Source organism: Mus musculus, chromosome 3, assembly GCF_000001635.26.
Source record: "Mus musculus strain C57BL/6J chromosome 3, GRCm38.p6 C57BL/6J".
NCBI classification, from domain to species: domain Eukaryota; kingdom Metazoa; phylum Chordata; class Mammalia; order Rodentia; family Muridae; genus Mus; species Mus musculus.
Window position 1 is genome coordinate 116750176 of NC_000069.6, and position 19760 is coordinate 116769935.

The following is a 19760-nucleotide window of genomic DNA, read 5'->3' on the forward strand; positions in this document are numbered from 1 at the left end:
TTTCCTTTCCTTTCCTTTCCTTTCCTTTCCTTTCCTTTCCTTTCCTTTCCTTCCTTTCCTAGACAGTGTTTCTCTGTGTCCATCCTGAAACTCATTCTGTAAACCAGACTGGCCTTGAACTCAGAGCTACCTGCTTCTGCTACCTCCTGGGTACTAAGATTAAAGGCATTCACACCCACCACCCAACTCAACAACCTTCTTAATACTAATATTCCAACTTACTCTGGGTCTAAAGTTTTCATGCCAAGGGGACCAAGCAATTTTTTTTCTGCAATTTCCAAAGCCTTCCAAGCCTTCTCAGCAGTAAAGAGTTCAGGGGCCTAATGAAGGTGAAATAAACAAAGAAAAAACATTTTAATATCGCAGAACAATTAGTTCTTACTCATGTAAGAATATGGTGTAGGTCAGATGGTGAGTGGAACCTGACGACTCTAATCCTCCGAGGCGGAATCTGAGTCGCCTTTCTCGGCTGAGAGGCTGGGAGAGCGCACGGGCCACCGGGGCCACCCGTGAACAAGAACCAAACAGGAGCCACAGCTACACCGGAGGCAGAGCTCACCTCCCGCTGCCACGTCCTAGGCGTGCAGGAGCCCTATACGCGTACCCGAAGCTTCTCTCCTCTCTTCTTGGCGATAATGAACTCAGAACTTGTACGCCAACAGCACAAATGCTTGCGACGGGTGGAAGGAGAGAAAATCTGCACCCATCTTACAGAGAAAGCGGAGCAAAGGCATCACGCCAAAGTGCCTCTGTGCAAGCCTGCTCTCTCTCTCTCTCTTTCTTTCTTTTTATTTTATGTGCATGGCTGGGTTTTGTCTGCATGCATATCAGTGTGAGGGTGTGAGTTACAGAGAGTTGTGGTTGCTGGGAAATGAACCCGGGTCCTCTGGAAGAGCAGTCACTGCTCTTAACCACTGAGCCATCTCCAGTCTGAAAGGGTACACTTTCATACCACTACAATTAGTAATATCTGCTTAGTAATCTTTTTGACAAAGTCAAACACCCAGGGAGGCATGGCTAAACACAGTCCTCCTAGTCCACTGCCCTGAAGAGTTTATTTTTAGACTGAGATTTTACAATAAAAGGGGATCAAGAATTCTTAGCTAGGTGGCTGGAGAGATGGCTCAGTGGTTAGGCACACTAGCTTCTCTTCCAGAGGATATAGGTTCAATTTCCCCACACCTACAGGGTGTAATTCTAGTCTCAGGGATCTGATGCCCTCTTCTGGCTTCTTGGGGCATTGCATATACATGACATACATTACATGCAGGCTCCTCCTCCCCCCCCAATAAAATGGTAAAACAAAATAATAATTAATAATAAATAATCCTTAGCTAAATAGAACTAATGAGAGAAAGACCACAAAGGAGACAGATGTGACTATAAGCTGCTGTGGACATTCCCTAACACAGAGCTTTCTGTCTAGTGCACTGGGGAGCTGTTTGTGGCATGCGCTGAGGTAACACAAATGTTCAGCAGGCCAGGGTGAGGGCTGAGGCCGACTGAGGCAGCTGGACCTGGCCTAAGAGACCCAGTCCATTCAGCCCAGTGTGTGCATAGACGCCAGGTACTGGGCATGTGTGACTCTGGGAGCGTTTGTTTCTCTGCATCCACTATTTTCCATTTTTGACACTAAATGTTTTGGATTAGAGGTGGTATGCATACTAAATTACTCTAAAACCATAGAATACTATCCAGAAAGCAATAATGTTTCATGGTTAAGTGGAACTTAAAACCAAACAGAAGAAAAAAGGCCCTTAGTAGAGTTACCATGACATTTTTGAAATGTGAAGGCACTATATCACTCACCACGACCATTGCTATGGTGAAGTTGGGCCTGAGCTGATAGTCACACCAAGGACTCGACGCACCATAGCTGTCCTTGTAGATGCCGCGTTTGTGAACCAGGTTCGGATGCTTCTCGTTAGGATCTGAAGGGTCTTCGGAAACATGAAACAGCTTTTCGAAATTGTTTTGTATTTTTCTGTTCCACTCATCGTACGAGACTGCCACAACCTTTCCTGAAAAGTGACAAGAGACATTTTGTAGATCTTCAGAACATTTAAACATCTGTTATTGCCAAAACTTCATATTTAGCTTCATTATGAAATAAATTATCTATGTTTTAGAAAATGTGGCTGCTTTAGATGGAGATATGCTATAAATTCAAAGACCAAATACCTCTCCCAAAAGAATGACAAACAGCTCAGGACTAACTTCATACTCAACACACTGTGCTAACAAATAACACTTCATATGCACTGAATTAAACATACAGTTACTTTCACCTACTTCTTTTTTTTTTTTTTTTTTTTTAAAGATTTATTTATTTATTATATGTAAGTACACTGTAGCTGTCCTCAGACACTCCAGAAGAGGGCGTCAGATCTTGTTACAGATGGTTGTGAGCCACCATGTGGTTGCTGGGATTTGAACTCTGGACCTTCGGAAGAGCAGTCGGGTGCTCTAACCCACTGAGCCATCTCACCAGCCCCACCTACTTCTTTTTTACGTTTTAGAAAGTCTAGGGCTGGAGAGATGGCTCAGTGGGTTAGAGCACCCGACTGCTCTTCCGAAGGTCCAGAGTTCAAATCCCAGCAACCACATGGTGGCTCACAACCATCCGTAACGAGATCTGACTCCCTCTTCTGGAGTGTCTGAAGACAGCTACAATGTACTTACATATAATAAATAAATAAATCTTTAAAAAAAAAAAAAAGAAAGTCTAGAGTTGTACAGGTAGCTCAAACATTGCTTCTGTTGCGTAGGAACATTGCTTCTGTTGCGTAGGAATTGTTCCAGAAAGGGATGGGAAGATTTCCAGACTGCCCATGTGCGTGACTTGCTCACAGAGTGAGGGAGAGGCCATGGAGGCAGGCACCACGCCGCCTCTTCTCTCAGCTCACTGGTGCTGTAGGAACGGTGTCAGTAACCAGCTGTTAGCATTTCCATATTGGGAATTAACCATTTTTCTTTCTTCTTAAAAGCTAGCCTTTTCTGGTATTGATTGGCTGAACCCAATGACGGCGACAAAGGTTAATGACTTGTAGGTTCCTTGGAAACAGGCCAGCTTACCATGTCTTTTTACTCTGACTTCATGATAAGGAAAGATATTTTTCTTAGACAATTCCAGCAACCAACGAACAGCAGATTTACACAAGCCCACGATTTCCACAGCAGACCCATCTCTAAAATTAGAAAAATGTATTTTCTATGTTGAGTTTATTTAACCATTATTTAAAAGGGCATTCAATAAGTAATTCTGGGTTGGGGATGTAGCTCAGAGTTGAACGTCTAGAAATAATGAAGGCTTTGGGTAGAATAGAACCAAACCAAACCACTACCAACGACAACAACCTATTTGGTGAATATTGTACCTAATGCACCATACAAGCAACTACCTGTGCCCACATCTTCACGTTATAAGTAATACATATTATATACATATGATATCACATAAGAAATCTCCTCCCTTACTATTTTGGCATTGATTTTTGTTTCTAATATTTAAAAAGACATATTTTTATTTGTATATGCATGTGTATCTATGTGCACATGGCACACGTGTGGATGCCCAGATAAGAGTACCGGATCTCTTGGAACTGGTTGCAATGGTTGAGAGCCTCCCACGGTGAGTGTTGGGAAGCAAGCTTGGGACCCGCCCAGCAGCAGGCTTTCCTCACAGCTCAGCCATCTCTCCAGGCTCTCCTGACACTCATTTGTTCCTGAGCTTTGAAGACTGGGTCTTTCTCTTTAGTCCTGGCTGATGTGTTTGAAGATAAATCTTTAATAAGAAAACAATTTCCAGGCTGGAGAGGTGGCTCACTGGATAAGAGCAATTACTGCTCTTGCAGACCACCCTGGTTCAGCTCCCAGCACCCACAGTGGGCAGCCTTCAAGTGCCGGTAGCCTGGCACAATCAGATGACCTCTGCTGGCTTCCACAGGCGCCTGCACACATGTGCACCTCCCAAATGGGCACATTTTTTTTTTCTTTTTAAAGAAAATAGTTGCTAAGCTTAAATCAGTATCAAGAACTTGTGATATTTGTCGATAACTTCTAAACTCATAAAAGAAAAACCCTTGGATAACAAAAGTAGAGATAAAAGTTTTCAATTAGTTGTTTTCCATTCTTGTAAGACTGGTGAAATAAAATCTTTACATTGTGTGAAGTTCACATTAAGAAATGTCTTAAAGAGGGATGGTGAGATGGCTCAGCAGGTAGCTCTCTTGGCCTTTGCTGCCAAGTCTGATGACCTGGGAGCCACATGGTGAGGCGAGAGAAGTAACTCTCATAGTTGTCCTCTGACCTGCACATATGCGAAAACATACATACACACACAAACACACACACCAAGAATAACTGTAACTTTTTTTTTATTTTAAAGGTGTCTTAACCATTGGGATAATGAATCATAAACGTTTGAGATTCTTGTAGAGGTGCAAATTCATGAGTTCTCTCGGATGAGAACAGGTTATTTACACCAGAGGGCGGTTTTATCTGTAATAATGGTGGCAAGGAATAAATGAGTGAAGAAGGAAACAGCAGAGGAGGAGGGAGAGGAGAAAGAGGAAGGACAGGTCTGGAACGCTTTAGAGTGAGGACAATGGTTAGCAGAACAAAAGATGCTGTGTGTTTAAAAAAGGGGCTGGTGAATTAAAAGTGCCTCGGCAGACGCATCCATACACAGACTCTACCTTGGAGTGGCTGGGATCCCTCTGTTCCTAGCTCGGTCACTCTCTCCCATTTTATCCATCCACGTGCCACAGTTGAAGCGATTTCCTCCATAAACAAATCCTGTTTCTTCATCAATCCCCGCAGTTATGTTGAAACCTGAAAAAGCAAACTAAGACACTTACAGAGCAGCCATGGAGGTACAGGTTTGTGGTCCTAGCACTCAGGATGCAGAGGCAGAAGGATCACATGAGAGGTTGAAGCTGGCTTATGTAGTGAACTTGAAGCTAGAGAAGCCTCATAGTGACACTCTTTTTTTGTTTGTTTGTTTTTGTTTTATTAAAAACAACTACAAATCATTCAGTTTTTTAGAAAATACATATAAATTTCATTTCTCTTTCCAACGACACCTGTGTGCACCATGAACTGCATATCATGATGTTCTTTCTAAAGCACTGCTTACAATAGCAAAATCACAGGTCTACTCAGTAGAGGAATGTCTAACATCATGTACACTAGGACACGCTCTGTCCTTGGAATGAACAAACTGGATGTCTATGGAGCAAGAGGACTGAGTCCCTAAGACAAAATGGTTTAGTAAACACGTTACAGAAGGCAGCAAATAAAAACCTTTTTAATAAAGACTTAAAAATGCAGACTTCACTCTATGATTCTTTTACATATCTGATATATTTGTGTAGAGTGTAGAATTTAAGAACCTAATATAATCATATAATATATACATATATATATAACACATTGCCTTTATACTTCATAATATATGGCACTTCTAATTTATACATGCTCAAACATATAAAGTATAAAAATATACATGGAAACAGTAGCCTAGTCATTAACCCTAATAAGTAATTAAAAGAGAATCTTTGAGCCAAGCAGTGATGGCGCACGCCTTTAATCCCAGCACTCAGGAGGCAGAGGCAGGCGGATTTCTGAGTTCGAGGCCAGCCTGGTCTACAAAGTGAGTTCCAGGACAGCCAGAGCTACACAGAGAAACCCTGTCTCAAAAAACAAAACAAAACAAAAAAAACCAAAACAAACAAACAAAAAGAATCTTAGGATTATGTGCTATATTTTATTTCTTTTCAAAGTAAAACAGAAAGATATGAAGAAAATATAGTAAATCAATATATTTAATTTCAATACCAGTTTCAAAGGTAAAAATTATTTTGCTTAAAGTTGAAATGTTTCATACAACAGTAACAATAGTAAACCCTAAAGTAGCTCAGAGACCCCATAAAATGTTCTTTGGATACTAACCTATTTCCATTGACTTCGCTTAGTGAAGGATAAAAAATGTATCAGTGATTGTTACCAATTACCTTAGTGAGTTAATATTTGTATCTACTATACTACTATACTATTATAATACTATATATACTATTTATGATATGATAAGCAATGAATCACCGTGAGTTCAAGGTTAGTCTGCTCTATACAGCAGTTCCAGCCAAATAAAAAACAAATTATATACTGAATACTCAATTTATATAAAATTTTCAAAGCTGGTGTATGCCCCAGACTTTTAATCTCAGCACTCAGGATGTTGAGGCAGACGATCCATCACTGTGAGTTCGAGACTAACCTGGTCTACATGTGAGAGCCAGGACAGCTACACAGAGAGACTCATCTCAAAACAAAAAAACAATGCATTTATAAAGATGTTCAAAATAATGGCAGTGGAGGGAGGGAGAGATTTGTAGTGAGACCAGGGTGGGGCTGCAGTGGGTTTATGGGATACATAAAATGTCTGGGCCCGTCCAGATGAGGGGATGTGGAGAGCGGTAAGAAGGGAGCGGGCACAGCCCAGGCAGCAGCATGCTACGACACAGCTGATTCTGATCTTTTACTCCACTTCCATGAAACATCCTAACAGTTGAAGAGTGCTGTATCCTATGTATCATTTTACAACTTTTTATGAATCTGCAATTCTTTCTAAATTATAAGTAAAAACTCACATAAGTCATATTTATAAGACTAAAGTAAATATACCTCAAATTCATCAAAACCTCCCCAGAGTATAACTGAGGGCGATGAGGTGACTAACTCTGTATTGGCTGACCTAAGGATGAGGACATGGGAAACCCTAAGTGAGTTAAGAGAGTGTAACTACTTTAACATAATATACTAATAAGCCACTGTGGGCAGAGGTCAACCACGGGTGACATCCTCCCTTTGCCCCCTAGCGCTCTGGGAAGCTGACTTTTAGTTCTCTCATTTACTAAACATGGGAATAATGTAGTGTTATCTTTTACTTAAATAACGTCTTTCAGATGTGTGTATGTGTAGTGTGTATGCATGTTTATGTATGTTCCCGTGTGTGCTTGTGCACACACACACATACACGAGTGTGTGTAGGCCTGAGGTTGATGTCAAATCTTCCTTGCTCCCTCTTCTACCTTGTTCGTACAGTCCGGGCCTCTCAGTCAGGCCCAGCGCTATCTCTGTACGATATACAGGTCTCACTGGCTGGCTTACCTGTTCCTTCAGAGGATGGAATCACCGCCAGCTGACCTGGCATTTACACAGGTTCTGGAGATCTGAGTTCTGACACTCTTGCTTGTTTACCACACATTTTAAACTGTGGAACCATCTTAATGTCTTCAAGAATTAATTAGGAATGACAGTGGTAAAGCCATCACCACAAAGCCCAGCACTTAACATTCAATTCTCAGAATCAGAATTACCTAATTCATTGTTGAGACAGGCGTCTCTGTGTAGCTCTGACTGATCGGGAACGTGCTCTGTGGAGCAGGCTGACCTCATACTCAGGAAGCTGACTCCCAAGTGCTGGGACTGAAGGCTTGGGCCACAATGCTGGGCTTCCTTTTTATGTTCTGGAGACAAGGTTTCACTGTGTAGCTCAGGCTAGTCTTGAACTCATGATAGCCCTGCCTCTACCTCCTGAGTGCTGGATTACAGGCATAGGCCATCATACCTGGTTAAAAAAAAAAAAAGTAATACTAGCATTGTGATTAGAAATTGTACCACCGAGGGCTAGAGAGATGGCCCAGCAGGTAACACTGCTGCTCTTGTGGAGGACCTGGGTTCACAACCATCTCAATCTCAAGGTCCAGGGATCTGACGCCCTCTCCTGACCTCTGCAGGCACCAAGCATGCGCATGGTGCACAGGCACACTTGCTGGTAAAAAACCCTCATATACATAAAAAAATTATAATGTCAATACTACCTTGAGAATTGGCTGACAAAAGATCGCAAACTTTTATCTTTTCTTTAGCAACACAAGCTCGGAAAGATCTGGAACAAGGTTTGCCTTCTCAGGGAAAGCTTCAAGTTTTGCACACAAGAATTTGTAAAGCAACAGCAAGGGCTAATTTGACAGCACTGGTAAGTCCTAACCATTACATACCCTCGTCCTTCATGTTTCGGTCGATCTGTGGACCGGCGTTCCTCTCTCGGAACTGGATGCCCTGCATGTGCCTCTGCATAGCTTCCTGGATGACTTCAAACAAAGGCTGGTCCTGTTGGAGACAGGGACATCGCTTCTGTTAGGAATGTGTTACATTCTTGTTTTCCTAAATCCCTCAACTCTAGGAAGGTGAGGACATGTACTTTCCCTGGGAGGAAGAAGCAGGGAGTGGGGTGGAGCTGGGAAAAGCAGCGGCTCCTGCGTTCCCACACTCTGGGTTTAAGCGAACAGCAAGTCTTATCTCTGTAATTTCTCACTGTGTTGACACTAAAGGAATATTGATATTGACTTTTTAAAAAAATATTTGAATTCTTATGACTTGGAGCCTTAATATTTTACATTAAAAATTAAGTTACATTTTATAAAAACTTATTTTAAGAAACGCTCTTTACCAGTGTCCCAGCAGGCAAGGGTGCGGAGTCATCTGTTGGATACATCCTGGACACCGGGCATTTGAGGATGTCCAGGCCGTTTGGAACTGTCCTGCAATAGTCCTGAATGCACTGCAGCCACCACCACACGGCGTCCCGGCAGTTGTACCTGGCATATGTCCCTTCGCCGAGGAGGTTAGGGATGAGACCGTGCCGCAGGGTACTAGCAAACGCTAAAATGATGTTCCTGAAACAATAGAAGCAAATGGGCCATTTGAGATGAAAACTATAAAAACGAAGGGGGAAAAAGGTCACTTTTTCAGGCGTCGGGGGATGTCCAGCTTTTCTCTCCAGTAATGTGGGGAACTTTCCCTTTCTGTAACAGGTTTTGCATCTTTGGAGTCAGGTCCTCAGTCAGGTATTTATAAGGACTGCTATAACTTCTATATTTAAAAAAGACGCATTTATTTTTATTATTTGTGTATAAGTGTTTGCCTGTGTGTATATATGTATACCACACGTGCATGGTGTGAAGTACCACATGGAGGTGAGAAGTATGTTGTATCTCCTAGAACTGGAGTTAGGATGGTTGTGAGCTGCCTGCCATGTGGGTTCTGGGAACTGAACTCTGAGAGAGGTGAGTGCCATCAACCACTGAGCTGTCTCTCCAGGTCCGAGCTTTATCTTTGAAACCTATGATAGTCAATATTTCAGGTACTTCAGTAATCCTCCAATATGCATTTTATTACTTTACATAGTAGAGATCAAAAACAATTAAAAATATAAGAAGACAAATGGACAGAAGCTGGCCTTAAAAATTATAATTTATCCCAGCACACAGGAGGTGGGAGTAGGCAGGTCTCTGTGACTCCTACACCAGCTGGCTTACATGAGTTGTAGGCTATTTAGGGCTACATGGTAAGATCCTGTTTTAAAACAAAGAAACAAACAAATAAAACAAAACCTCAAAACAACAACAGCAAAATCCCAACCATGACTCACATTATCAACCGACAGATGACAGTTTATGTTCTGTGGTTATCCCAGTACAAAGGAGAACTTAGTCTGAGATGGCACTGCACTCTAGAAAGCTTATATCCAGCAGGTGAGGTCTAACCCTATTCTAGTTTTGCTTACAGGTCGCACAAAAGGTGACAGCACACAGTATGACAACCCTTGACCCAGATGGCCATGTGACAGCTCACAGTGATGACTGAGGACGGGCACTGCACACAGTATGACAACCCTTGACCCAGATGGCCATGTGACAGCTCACAGTGATGACTGAGGACGGGCACTGCACACAGTATGACAACCCTTGACCCAGATGGCCATGTGACAGCTCACAGTGATGACTGAGGACGGGCACTGCACACAGTATGACAACCCTTGACCCAGATGGCCATGTAACAGCTCACAGTGATGACTGAGGATGGGCACTGCACACAGTATGACAACCCTTGACCCAGATGGCCATGTGACAGCTCACAGTGATGACTGAGGACGGGCACTGCTACTGTAGCCACCACTCTACAAGGCTTTCAACCCCGAGCCTTGACTGGGTGCTCTATGTCAGAGCCTTTCAGGCACGGTAACTGCAGCAGTCATTTCATGCAGTAAGGTGAGGGCTCTGTCTGAAGGGAGGCTGGCGGCTGTCAGCTGCTGATGTGAGCCAGCATCAGAAGCTGTCCAAACCTCAGGCAAAGGGTGCTGCCACCGTGGTTTGCTCAATCCTGTTTGTTTGGTGTTGGGAGCCGCCCCCACATTCGCCGTCACAAGATGGCGCTGACATCCTGTGTTCTAAGTGGTAAACAAATAATCTGCGCATGTGCCAAGGGTATTTTACGACTACTTGTACTCTGCCTTTCCCGTGAACGTCAGCTCGGCCATGGGCTGCAGCCAATCAGGGAGTGATGCGTCCTAAGCGAAGGATAACTCCTCCTTAAAGGGGACGGGGTTTCCGCCATTCTCTCTCTTACTTGCGCTCTTCGCTCTGGCGCGCTGGCGCGCGCTGGCTTCTGGCTCCTAAAGATGTAAACAATAGAGCGCGCTCTGCGCTTTGGCGCGCCGGAGCTCTGGCTCCTAAAGATGTAATTGGGGTGGCTTTCGCTTTTGGGGCTGGGGGTTTGCGCTCCTGGCTCCTGAAGATGTAAGCAATAAAGTTTTGCCGCAGAAGATTTTGGTTTGTTGTGTTCTTTCCTGGCCGGTCGTGAGAACGCGAATAAGAATTGGTGCCGAAACCCGGGAAGAAAAACTTGGGACGAGAGTTTACCATCACCGGCGCAAGGAAGATCCCTCATTCCAGAACCAGAACTGCGGGTCACGGTAATAAAGGTTCCCGTAAAGCAGACTGTTGAGAAGGATTCAACTGCGTGAATTCAGAACTTTTCAGCTGGGGAACGGCGGTAACCCGTAAGTATAGCTTTACAAGGTAAGTCTGGCCTTGAACTTTCTAACGAAATTCAAGACAGTCTATCAGAAGTAAAGTGGAAAATAGCTTTACAAGGTAAGTCTGGTCTTGAACTTTCTAAGGAAAGTCAAGACAGTCTATCAGAAGTAAAGTGGGAAATGGCTTTACAAGGTATGTTTGGCCTTAAATTTTTTCTAGTGTTAGGAGCCCTTTTGTTCCTTTTCACATGTTATCAAGTGGTTAAGGCAGGGCGGATTCTAGATGAAATTCAGGACAATCTATCAGAAGTAAAGCGGGGAGAGAGAGTAGGAGCAAAGAGAAAATATGGTACACAAAATAAGTATACAGGCCTTTCCACGGGTCTTGAACCTGAGGAAAAGTTTAGGTCAGGTAAGAATACCTGGGGAGAGATTAGAAGGAAGGAAAAGAAAAAAGAAAAGAAAAAAGATCAATCAGCGGAGGCTTCTAGGAGAAGGAGCCTCTACTCATCACTAGATGAGTTCAAGGAGCCAGTTCTTAATAGTTCTGAATCAGATGAAAAGGCTATTAGGGCCTGGAAGGCGCTCTCCCGAGCAGGTGAAGCCACTGGACAATAATGACAGAGGCAGGCTCTTGCAGCCTACAAGGTCTTATTGTCTACCCTGGAGTTGTAGATCAAGATTGTAAAGGGGAACTTCAGGTTCTCTGTTCTTGTCCTCAAGTTGTCTTTTCTATATCACAAAGAGACAAAATAGCTCAACTAATAATTTTGCCAAGCCTACATGGCTGTTTTTTCTTCCTCTGGTATTCCTAGAGCTGCAAGAGGGATTGGTTCTACTAAAAATGATTCTGATTACTTAATAATGCCTTTAGATTGTTGTCAAATTTTATCTACTCACGTAGGGGTAAACCCTCGTGGCGTCAGGCCATTACAGGTCTGACAAATGGATGTCACGCATATTTCCTCCTTTGAGAGAAATCAATATTTACATGTTTAGATAAGAAGAGATCACCTCCATACCTTAAATGATTTTCAAAAGCTGTTGGGAGATATTAATTGGCTCAGACCTTTTTTAAAGATTCCTTCCGCTGAGTTAAGGCCTTTGTTTGGTATTTTAGAAGGAGATCCTCATATCTCCTCCCCTAGGACTCTTACTCTAGCTGCTAACCAGGCCTTACAAAAGGTGGAAAAAGCCTTACAGAATGCACAATTACAACGTATTGAGGATTCGCAGCCTTTCAGTTTGTGTGTCTTTAAGACAGCACAATTGCCAACCGCAGTTTTGTGGCAGAATGGGCCATTGTTGTGGATCCATCCAAACGTATCCCCAGCTAAAATAATAGATTGGTATCCTGATGCAATTGCACAGCTTGCCCTTAAAGGCCTAAAAGCAGCAATCACCCACTTTGGGCGAAGTCCATATCTTTTAATTGTACCTTATACCGCTGCACAGGTTCAAACCTTGGCAGCCACATCTAATGATTGGGCAGTTTTAGTTACCTCCTTTTCAGGACAAATAGATAACCATTATCCAAAACATCCAATTTTACAGTTTGCCCAAAATCAATCTGTTGTGTTTCCACAAATAACAGTAAGAAATCCACTTAAAAATGGGATTGTGGTATATACTGATGGATCAAAAACTGGCATAGGTGCCTATGTGGCTAATGGTAAAGTGGTATCCAAACAATATAATGAAAATTCACCTCAAGTGGTAGAATGTTTAGTGGTTTTAGAAGTTTTAAAAACCTTTTTAGAACCCCTTAATATTGTGTCAGATTCCTGTTATGTGGTTAATGCAGTAAATCTTTTAGAAGTGGCTGGAGTGATTAAGCCTTCCAGTAGAGTTGCCAATATTTTTCAGCAGATACAATTAGTTTTGTTATCTAGAAGATTTCCTGTTTATATTACTCATGTTAGAGCCCATTCAGGCCTACCTGGCCCCATGGCTCTGGGAAATGATTTGGCAGATAAGGCCACTAAAGTGGTGGCTGCTGCCCTATCATCCCCGGTAGAGGCTGCAAGAAATTTTCATAACAATTTTCATGTGACGGCTGAAACATTACGCAGTCGTTTCTCCTTGACAAGAAAAGAAGCCCGTGACATTGTTACTCAATGTCAAAGCTGCTGTGAGTTCTTGCCAGTTCCTCATGTGGGAATTAACCCACGCGGTATTCGACCTCTACAGGTCTGGCAAATGGATGTTACACATGTTTCTTCCTTTGGAAAACTTCAATATCTCCATGTGTCCATTGACACATGTTCTGGCATCATGTTTGCTTCTCCATTAACCGGAGAAAAGGCCTCACATGTGATTCAACATTGTCTTGAGGCATGGAGTGCTTGGGGGAAACCCAAACTCCTTAAGACTGATAATGGACCAGCTTATACGTCTCAAAAATTCCAGCAGTTCTGCCGTCAGATGGACGTAACCCACCTGACTGGACTTCCATACAACCCTCAAGGACAGGGTATTGTTGAGCGTGCGCATCGCACCCTCAAAGCCTATCTTATAAAACAGAAGAGGGGAACTTTTGAGGAGACTTTACCCCGAGCACCAAGAGTGTCTGTGTCTATGGCACTCTTTACACTCAATTTTTTAAATATTGATGCTCATGGCCATACTGTGGCTGAACGTCATTGTTCAGAGCCAGATAGGCCCAATGAGATGGTTAAATGGAAAAATGTCCTTGATAATAAATGGTATGGCCCGGATCCTATTTTGATAAGATCCAGGGGAGCGGTTTGTGTTTTCCCACAGAATGAAGACAACCCATTTTGGATACCAGAAAGACTCACCCGAAAAATCCAGACTGACCAAGGGAATACTGATGTCCCTCGTCTTGGTGATGTCCAGGGCGTCAATAATAAAGAGAGAGCAGCGTTGGGGGATAATGTCGACATTTCCACTCCCAATGACGGTGATGTATAATGCTCAAGTATTCTCCTGCTTTTTTACCACTAACTAGGAACTGGGTTTAGCCTTGATTCAGACAGTCTTGGCTCTGTCTGGACAGGTCCAGACGACTGACACCATTAACACTTTGTCAGCCTCAGTGACTACAGTCATAGATAAACAGGCCTCAGCTAATGTCATGATACAGGGAGGTCTCATGCTGGTTAATCAACTCATAGATCTTGTCCAGAAACAACTAGATGTATTATGACAAATAACTCAGCTGGGGTGTAAACAAAAGTTTCCGGGATTGTGTGTTACTTCCATTCAGTATGTTAAATTTACTAGGGCAGCTAATTTGTCAAAAAGTCTTTTTCAGTATATGTTACAGAATTGGACGGCTGAATTTGAACAGATCCTTCGGGAATTGAGACTTCAGGTCAACTCCACGCGCTTGGACCTGTCCCTGACCAAAGGATTACCCAATTGGATCTCCTCAGCATTTCCCTTCTTTAAAGAATGGGTGGGATTGATATTATTTGGAGATACACTTTGCTGTGGATTAGTGTTGCTTCTTTGATTGGTCTGTAAGCTTAAGGCCCAAACTAGGAGAGACAAGGTGGTTATTGCCCAGGCGCTTGCAGGACTAGAACATGGAGCTTCCCCTGATATATCTATGCTTAGGCAATAGGTCGCTGGCCACTCAGCTCTTATATCCCATGAGGCTAGTCTCATTGCACGGGATAGAGTGAGTGTGCTTCAGCAGCCCGAGAGAGTTGCACGGCTAAGCACTGCAGTAGAAGGGCTCTGCGGCATAAAATGAGCCTATTCTAGGGAGACATGTCATCTTTCAAGAAGGTTGAGTGTTCAAGTGTCCTTCCCCCAGGAAAAACAACACGGGACCAGACCAGGACCCCTCTGGGTGATGAGCCTGGGAGGAGGTTATGTGTACGGCTCCTTTACCTACACACTGGGGATTTGACCTCTATCTCCACTCTCATTAATATGGGTGGCCTATTTGCTCTTATTAAAAGAAAAGGGGGAGATGTTGGGAGCCGCCCCCACATTCGCCGTCACAAGATGGCGCTGACATCCTGTGTTCTAAGTGGTAAACAAATAATCTGCGCATGTGCCAAGGGTATTTTACGACTACTTGTACTCTGCCTTTCCCGTGAACGTCAGCTCGGCCATGGGCTGCAGCCAATCAGGGAGTGATGCGTCCTAAGCGAAGGATAACTCCTCCTTAAAGGGGACGGGGTTTCCGCCATTCTCTCTCTTACTTGCGCTCTTCGCTCTGGCGCGCTGGCGCGCGCTGGCTTCTGGCTCCTAAAGATGTAAACAATAGAGCGCGCTCTGCGCTTTGGCGCGCCGGAGCTCTGGCTCCTAAAGATGTAATTGGGGTGGCTTTCGCTTTTGGGGCTGGGGGTTTGCGCTCCTGGCTCCTGAAGATGTAAGCAATAAAGTTTTGCCGCAGAAGATTTTGGTTTGTTGTGTTCTTTCCTGGCCGGTCATGAGAACGCTAGTAAGAGTTTGGTTTTGGTTGTTCAAGACAGAGTTTCTCTGTATAGCCCTGGCTATCTTGGAGCTAGCTTTGTAGACCAGGCTGGCCTTGAACTCAGAGATCTGTCTGCGCCTGCCTCTAGAGTTCTGGGGTTAAAGGTGTCCGCCCAGATTATTATTATTATTATTTTTATCTGACTTCTAAACCATTTGCTTAGGGTATCTGATACAGAAGCAGATAGCCTTCCAAATTCTTTTTTTTTTAATGTTATTTTATGAGTATGGTGTTTTGCCTACATGTATGTCAGGCTACCTGGTATCAAATCCCTTCTAACATGAGTTATCGATGGTGTGAGCCTGCATGCTTTTGCTGATAATCACACCAGGGTCCCTCCAGAAGAACAGCCGGTGTTTTAAGTACTGAACCATCTCTCTACTTCCCCCAGTTTTTAAAAGAATTATCATTATCATCATCACCATCATATTGGTGTGTGTGTGTGTGTGTGGGTGTTTGTGCCACAGTATATGTGTGGAGGTCTGAGGACAACTTTGTGAAGTCAGTTCCCTTTATTTACCATTATGTTGCTTCCAGGTATTGATGGCAGGTCACCAAGTTTGCACAGCAAGCACCTTGACCCACTGAGACACCTTGTAAGTCTCTCAATTTACTATTTATTTATTTGCATACTTACTCATTTATTTTGAGATAGCATCTCACTATGTAGCCCTGGCTGTCGTGGAACTTTCTATGTAGACTAGGCTGGCCTTGAATTCATAAGAGATCTGCTTCTCTCTGCCTCCAGAGTGCTGGAACGAAAGGAGTGTGCCACCGTATCCAGGCAGCCCCAACTGTATGCTGCATAATTGTCACCACTCAATTAGAAAATACTTTATATTAGGTTTGAAGGGGAAGATGCAGTTCATTTTAGGTAACCACCTAGACAGTTCAATTTTAAAATGACCAAAGTGAGGTTAGGAACACGTACTGCTCTTGCAGAAGACCTGACTGTTTTACTAACATCCACACTGGGTGGCTCACCACTGCCTATAACTCCAGCTCCAGGGATCCAATGCTCTTCTGGTCTTGCTGAATATCAGTGCCCCCGAGGTGGTTTTGTATATGCTCAGCCCAGGGTGTGGCACTATTAGAAGGTGTGGCCTTCCTGTTGGAGTTGGTGTGTCACTGTGGGTGTGGGCTATAAGACCCTCATCCTAGCTGTCTGGAAGCCAGTATTCTGCCAGCAACTTTCAGATGAAGATGTAGAACTCTCAGCTCCTCCTGCACCATGCCTGCCTGCATGCTGCCATGCTCCTACCTTGATGATAATGGACTGAACCTCTGAACCTGTAAGCCAGCCCCAATTAAATGTTGTCCTTATAAGACTTGCTTTGTCACGGTATCTGTTCAAGGCAGCAAAATCCTAACTAACACAACTCTTATACACATAATTAAAAATAAACATTTTTAGCTGGGCGAGGTGGCTCACGCCTTTAATCCCAGCACTTGGGAGGCAGAGGCAGGTGGATATCTAAGTTTGAGGCCAGCCTGGTCTACAGAGTGAGTTCCAGGACAGCCAGGGCTACACAGAAAAACCCTGTCTTGAAAAAACAAAACAAACAAAACAAAACAAAACAAAACAAAACAAAAAAGCGAGCGGGAGCATTGCAGTGACAACCTGTCGCCACCTGGTGGCGTGCGGAGCAACCGTCTCAGGGTTAAGCCCAGAGAAACCAAGTCTTGAAAAAAACAAAAAACAGGTAGGCGGATCCCAGCACTTGGGAGGCAGAGGCAGGTGGATTTCTGAGTTAAAGGCCAGCCTGGTCTACAGAGTGAGTTCCAGGACAGCCAGGGCTATACAGAGAAACCCTGTCTCAAAAGAACAAAAACAAACAAACAAACAAACAAACAAACAAAACAAAAACCAAAAAAACCCATTTTTAAAAAACAAAACTAAAATTATTACAAATAAAATTTCTAACAACTGAAGAGGAAAACACTAGTAATTTTTCTATAGCATAAAAATAAAGTTTCATAAAATGCTTTTATGCTAAACTTTTTAGCTTACAGAGCAGTGCATTTAAATTAGTTTCAGGCTGCTGATAATGGCTGGAGGCGTGGTGGGAACAGTTCTGGCCTCCCAACAGCTTCCCATCCCTAGGTCTGCACTGAGGGACTTTGATTTGGGAACCAAGCACCTGCATGTTCAGCAAGGTCACAGGCGATGCTGAGTGACAATGACTTGTAGAACTCACCAAAGATGGCACTATTGTGGAACTTTTTATTTTTTTAGGACTTTTGAAATTAGGAACTCTCTATGAAGCCCTGGCTGTCCTAGAACTCACTATGTAGACAAAGCAAGCCTCAACATACAGATATCTGCCTGCTAGGATCAAAGGCTTGTACTTCCTACATCTAGCTGAATGTCATTTTTTTTTTTTTTGGTGTTTTTGAGACAGGGTTTCTCTGTGTAGCCCTGGCTGTCCTGGAACTCACTTTGTAGACCAGGCTGGCCTCGAACTCAGAAATCCGCCTGCCTCTGCCTCCCGAGTGCTGGGATTAAAGGCGTGCGCCACTACCGCCCGGCCTGAATGTCATTTTTAATTGCAATAAATTTATTCCTATCAGCATGATAAAAGGAAATACCATTTCATTCTGGAAAGAATCAAATTGGGGGTTGTAAGCTTAACAAGAAATGAGGATAACTTAATATAATTCCTTTTTTAAACGAGTCAGCAATACCCTTTATGAAAGCAGAAAATGGGTCTAAGTTTTAAAAAATAAACTTATGAACACTGAAGATGATCTGACCTAGCATGGAACGTAATAACTTCCAACTTGCCTTTTTCCTTTGAAATTCTCTAAACCTACCAAACAAACACATAAAAAATAAAACCTAAAAAAAATCTGGAGACTATGAGACAGCTCGGTGGTACTTCCCACTAAGTCTAACGTTGAATTGGATTTCTGGCACCCACATGGCGGAATGAAAGTGAAACCCCAGCAAGCCATTCTCTAGCTCCACATGTGTACGGTGGCATGCCTGTGGGTGCGCGCGCGTGCGCGCACACACACACACACACACACACACACACAGACACACAGACACACACACACACATAGACACACACACACATACACACAGACACAGACACACACACATACACACACACATACACACACACACACACACACACACACACACACACACACACACATACACACACACATACACACACACACACACACACACACACACACTTTTCCAGCACCGACAGCAGATGGGTCAGATGGAACGTCACCAACTGTGCCAGCTCTGCAGAGGCTCTTACCTGGCTTCCAGGTAGCGTCCAGTAACCAGCAGCATCCCTCGAAGGGCAATGAAAGTGTCCCTCCCCCAGCAGCGAAAAAGACCGGAAGAAAAGTGAGGTAAGCCTGCCAAAGACCACAAAGTCATGTGTTAATCATACTTCAGGTTTGGACTAAATGGCAAATGAGAAGGAGCCTGCACACCTTCCAGAACCCTCTGTAGCGAAATGTACATCTGCCCTGAACATCTGCTTTTATGGATATAAGAATCTGAAAGGCACCTGTGACTCACAGGAGACTAAAGGTGGTGTTCAGCCAGGGCTCTGCAATTCAGTTCATCCCAGCCCTAAGAACCAGAGGCGTTCTGAGACGATCTGAATTGTCTTTGCATTTAAAAACTTAAAAGCTTAAAATTAGAGATCACATACTTAATATACAGAGTGAGATGATACCACTTTAAATACATTAAAAATTCTGTCCTGACTCTAAGGGCTATAAATTAATATAAATGTGAAATGATTAGCTCAACAATATCCAATTAAATGGTTATTAGTTTATCTACAGTGAAAGTTTATCATCAAATTCCACATTATTTTATAATAGATTAATAGTGTTATAACTGTCACACACTACATATGTGTGTGTATATAATATGTAATTATGTAGGAAATAATTTTAGGTCTTATGCTTTTATATGAACAATTTGAAAAGATAGAATCAAAGACCTCAGTGTTACTAACTTGAATATTCCAAGAAAGATAAAACAGAATTAAAGGCACACGTAGATTTATTTCCTATATTGTTTCCAAAAGGATGTACAAAGTGCCCTCAGAAACACTGTGACTGGACAGAAAGCTGGTTTTAGCATCGATTTCAATGTCAGTAGCTCTTCCCAGTGCTGTAACTCAACATCTTACATGCAACATGCGCAGACTCCAGAGTGAGTTTGAATTAGAATGCCTTAAAATACCGGAGTTTACTGATGTTAAAATGAAGAGTGAGCTGGGCGTCATGATACACACTTAATCCAAAGTCACAGGAGGTGCAGGCAGGCAGAAGTCAAGTTTGGGGAGAGCCTGGGCTACACAGTAAGATCGTGTCTCAACTACTACAGAAAGTAAGTCAGGAGCCCTTAGCACTGGGATGCAGAGCTGTCTATGTTCCCTGTTTGTC

The 19760-nt window shown here is 43.2% G+C and overlaps 1 protein-coding gene across 4 annotated transcripts in view; it reads right to left on the minus strand.

Moving 5' to 3' along the window:
• Positions 1-19760, minus strand: part of Agl (amylo-1,6-glucosidase, 4-alpha-glucanotransferase) — a 68168-nt gene that overhangs the window by 10177 nt on the left and 38231 nt on the right. For 3 of the 4 annotated variants that reach the window (NM_001081326.1, XM_006502287.1, XM_011240280.3), the window contains 7 exons: positions 18611-18713; positions 8516-8741; positions 8064-8175; positions 4698-4833; positions 3076-3188; positions 1810-2021; positions 223-320 (listed from right to left, as the gene is read on the minus strand). In NM_001081326.1, coding sequence (NP_001074795.1) covers positions 223-320; positions 1810-2021; positions 3076-3188; positions 4698-4833; positions 8064-8175; positions 8516-8741; positions 18611-18713 — 1000 coding nt within the window. Of the gene's footprint in view, positions 1-222; positions 321-1809; positions 2022-3075; positions 3189-4359; positions 4834-8063; positions 8176-8515; positions 8742-18610; positions 18714-19760 lie in introns of those variants that run through there. The other variant, NM_001362367.1, reaches the window with a different exon arrangement.